Below are 3,710 nucleotides of genomic sequence, written 5' to 3' on the forward strand. Positions count from 1 at the left end.
AGAGGAGAAACTCTGAGGAGAGGAGGAGAAACTCTGAAGAGGAGAAACTCTGAGGAGGAGAAACTCTGAGGAGAGGAGGAGAAACTCTGAGGAGAGGGGAGAAACTCTGAGGAGGAGAAACTCTGAGGAGAGGAGGAGAACACTCTGAGGAGGAGAAACTCTGAGGAGAGGGGAGAAACTCTGAGGAGAGGAGGAGAAACTCTGAGGAGAGGAGGAGAAACTCTGAGGAGAGGGGAGAAACTCTGAGGAGGAGAAACTCTGAGGAGAGGAGGAGAAAACTCTGAGGAGGAGAAACTCTGAGGAGAGGGGAGAAACTCTGAGGAGAGGAGGAGAAACTCTGAGGAGAGGAGGAGAAACTCTGAGGAGAGGAGGAGAAACTGAGGAGAGGAGGAGAAAACTCTGAGGAGAGGAGGAGAAACTCTGAGGAGAGGAGGAGAAACTGAGGAGAGGAGGAGAAAACTCTGAGGAGAGGGGAGAAACTCTGAGGAGAGGGGAGAAACTCTGAGGAGGAGAAACTCTGAGGAGGAGAAACTCTGAGGAGAGGAGGAGAAAACTCTGAGGAGAAACTCTGAGGAGAGGAGGAGAAACTCTGAGGAGAGGAGGAGAAACTCTGAGGAAAGGAGGAGAAAACTCTGAGGAAAGGAGGAGAAACTCTGAGGAGAGGGGAGAAACTCTGAGGAGAGAAGGAGAAACTCTGAGGAGGAGAAACTCTGAGGAGAGGAGGAGAAACTCTGAGGAGAGGGGAGAAAACTCTGAGGAGGAGAAGCTCTGAGGACGAGAGGAGGAGACAGTCTGAGGAGGAGAAACTCTGAGGAGGAGAAGCTCTGAGGAGGAGAGGAGGAGACACTCTGAGGAGGAGAAGCTCTGAGGAGGAGACGATGCTGTTAGCTCCTCACAGACTGAAACATTTCAGCAGCTTAAATAAATAAAACGTTATTTTAGGCTTGTTGAATGTTAGATGAACGTTAGTTGAATGTTAGTTTTCTCTGTGACTCACAGTGTGTGTGTGTGTGTGTGTGTGTGTGTGTGTGTGTGTGTTGCAGTCGCTCAGAAGATCGTGGCCACCAGGAAGAAGCAGCAGCTCTCCATCGGGCCGTGCAAGTCGCTGCCGAACTCACCGAGTCACTCGTCGGTCTGCGCCACGCAAGTGTCCGCCGTCCACATCAGCCAGGTCAGAGGTCACACGACACACACACACACTTTACGTCTACAAACATCGTGTGTGTGTGTGTGCACGTACACACACACACACACTTTATGTCTACAAACATCGTGTGTGTGTGTGTGTGTGTGCACGTACACACACACACTCTTCAGGCCGTTGCGCTCTTCGATCGGCGTCCATTGATTTGTCGTTAAAAAGCCATCGCTCAGCGTGTGGAGCGGCGTCCCACGAGAGTCGAGCTTATCTTCAGCTCTGGCCGATTACTGCCGAGTGAGACGCCGACACGAGGAACGCAAACACAGCTTCATGTTTGTCTTCCAGGACAAAATGTCTTCAGTCAGTTTCAGCTTCTCCCTCCTCTGTCCTCCAGACGAGTAACGGCGGCGGCAGCCTGAGCGACTACTCGTCGTCGGTGCCGTCCACGCCGTCCACCAGCCAGAAGGAGCTCCGCATCGACGTGCCGCAGACCACCAACACGCCAACGCCCGTCAGGAAGCAGTCCAAGCGCCGCTCCAACCTCTTCACCGTGAGTCTGCCGGCCTGTCATGTGACATCACACACTTCACACAGGTCCTTGAAATCCTGGAAAAGAAAGAAAGAAGCCCTTAAAATGAAAATAGGCTTTGAAAGTGCTTAAACTTATATATTTGAGCCTTGAATCTGGCCTGCAAGGTTTTGAATTTGATGTTAAACCCTGTTAACAAAACATGGGTCCTTGAAATCCTTGAAGGTTTGTGAATTTGAGAGAAAAAAGAAAGAAGAAGGCCTTAAAAGTTTTTGAAAATGGGTCATGGGTCTTTGAAAGAATTTGAAAAGTTTCAAACCTTGAATTTGAAAGAATTGGGCCTGGAAAGTCTTTGAAAAGTCCTTGAATTTGATGTTAAACTGTGAAGATCACATAGAAACACACGTGTAATTTAAATAAAAGAACCCTGTAGTGGCTGTCAGTCGGGTCACATGACCTTCCTTGGGTTGTCATATTGTAGATTTGAGCAGCTGAAGGACTTCCTGTCGAAAGCTCCAGAACTAAACGACCTGTTTGATTTGATTCTGTTAGTTTGACGACGCTTCGCGCTGCATCAGGCGGACGAGCTGATTTTAACGTTTCTTTCTCCCTCTGCAGTCGAGGAAGGCGAGCGAGCCCGACAAGGACAAGAAAGGCCTGGAGGCTCGAGCCGACAGCATCGGCAGCGGGCGAGCCATCCCCATCAAACAGGTGAGACTTCCTGTCTGCTCCCGCTCTGCGTCTGACGCCTCGGCCTTGATTAACAGTGAAATCACACGCTTAACATCAATTAGAGCGAGGAGCTCTCCCGGGTCCTCCAACCAGATCATTAGGAGGAGGAGAGGGAAGGATTCGCTGTCACTCCCTCCACCGCTCTCCTCGTCCACTTCAGGCCTCTCTCTTCTCGTTCAAAGCCGCCGTCTTTCCCTCGTGTTCGTCTTTGATCGCGGCGGCGGCGTTTTAAAGGAATAAAAGAAGAAGAAGAAGGGGAGAGAGGAACATCTCCTCCACGCAGATTCCTGCTGCGATGGCCACGAGAACACCTGAACTGGCTTTTGATTTAACGCAAACAAGCTCCTCTGGTGTCGGGGAGCGTGGGAGGCGGGGGGGGAGGGCATTGAGCGAGAGGGTGAGGGCGGGGAGGAGCGGGGGAGGAGAGGGGGAGGCAGGGGAGGAGCGGTTCGAGGGCGGGGTATGAGGGTTGGGGGGGGGGGCTTTGGAGGAGAGGGTGAGGTGGTGACCGGCACGGGAGCGAACGGGGGAGGGGGCTGACGGCAGTGGAGGGAGGAGGGGGAACGGCTGCGAAGGAGCGCGGTGAGCCGGGTGGAGGCAGGGAACGAAAAACAAAAGAGGCGGGAGGGTCCGGCTGACCTTTCCCGGCCGGGACGGCAGAGGCGGGAGGGCCAGGCAGAGAGAGAGGTGAGGCAAGGTGTAGGAGCGGTTGGAGGCTATGGACGGACGAGGCGGGGACGAAACGGGGGAGGCATGGAGGATAGGCTGAGCGGGTGGCAGGCGGGGAGTAGAGGGGGAGGCAGGGAGGGCGGGGGGAGGCAGGGATGAGAGGGGAGGGGTGAGCCGGAGGAGCGGGGCGAGGCATGGAGGAAAGAGGGTGATGGGTGAGCAGGGAGGGAGGGTGCTGCAGCGGAGGAGAGGTTGAGGGTGAGGCAGGGAGGGAGAGGTATGAGGAGAGTGTGAGGGGGGGTTCGAAGAGGGGGGAGGTCAGGGAGGGGCAGAGGGAGGGGGGAGTGCGGGATGGCGGAGGAGAGGGTGAGGGGGGCGGGCAGGAGGAGAGGGTGGGGAGGCATGGTGAGGCGGGCGAGGTGAGGGGGGTGATGGCATGGAGAGATGTGTGGAGGCCGGCGTTGGCATTCAAGACAAAGACAATCAGGCACAATTAGCGAACGCTACTCAATCGGCGTCTCGCTTGTGCCGCTGCGCCTCGTTTGTCTCTAATGAACACAAGGAGAGAGAGGTGGCGGGACCATGGACACAGACTGAGAGAGCGAGAGAGCTATGGACACAGGAACAGGGACGAGTGCA

The 3,710-nt window shown here is 54.8% G+C and overlaps 1 protein-coding gene across 5 annotated transcripts in view; it reads left to right on the forward strand.

Annotated features, from left to right (window-relative positions):
- agap1 (ArfGAP with GTPase domain, ankyrin repeat and PH domain 1) overlaps positions 1-3,710 on the forward strand; it is a 102,386-nt gene that overhangs the window by 50,024 nt on the left and 48,652 nt on the right. For all 5 annotated transcript variants that reach the window (XM_027291420.1, XM_027291421.1, XM_027291417.1 and 2 more), the window contains 3 exons: positions 1,044-1,171; positions 1,536-1,691; positions 2,289-2,381. In XM_027291420.1, the coding sequence (XP_027147221.1) occupies positions 1,044-1,171; positions 1,536-1,691; positions 2,289-2,381 (377 nt within the window). The remainder of the gene's footprint in view (positions 1-1,043; positions 1,172-1,535; positions 1,692-2,288; positions 2,382-3,710) is intronic.

Source organism: Larimichthys crocea, chromosome XIX, assembly GCF_000972845.2.
Source record: "Larimichthys crocea isolate SSNF chromosome XIX, L_crocea_2.0, whole genome shotgun sequence".
NCBI classification, from domain to species: domain Eukaryota; kingdom Metazoa; phylum Chordata; class Actinopteri; family Sciaenidae; genus Larimichthys; species Larimichthys crocea.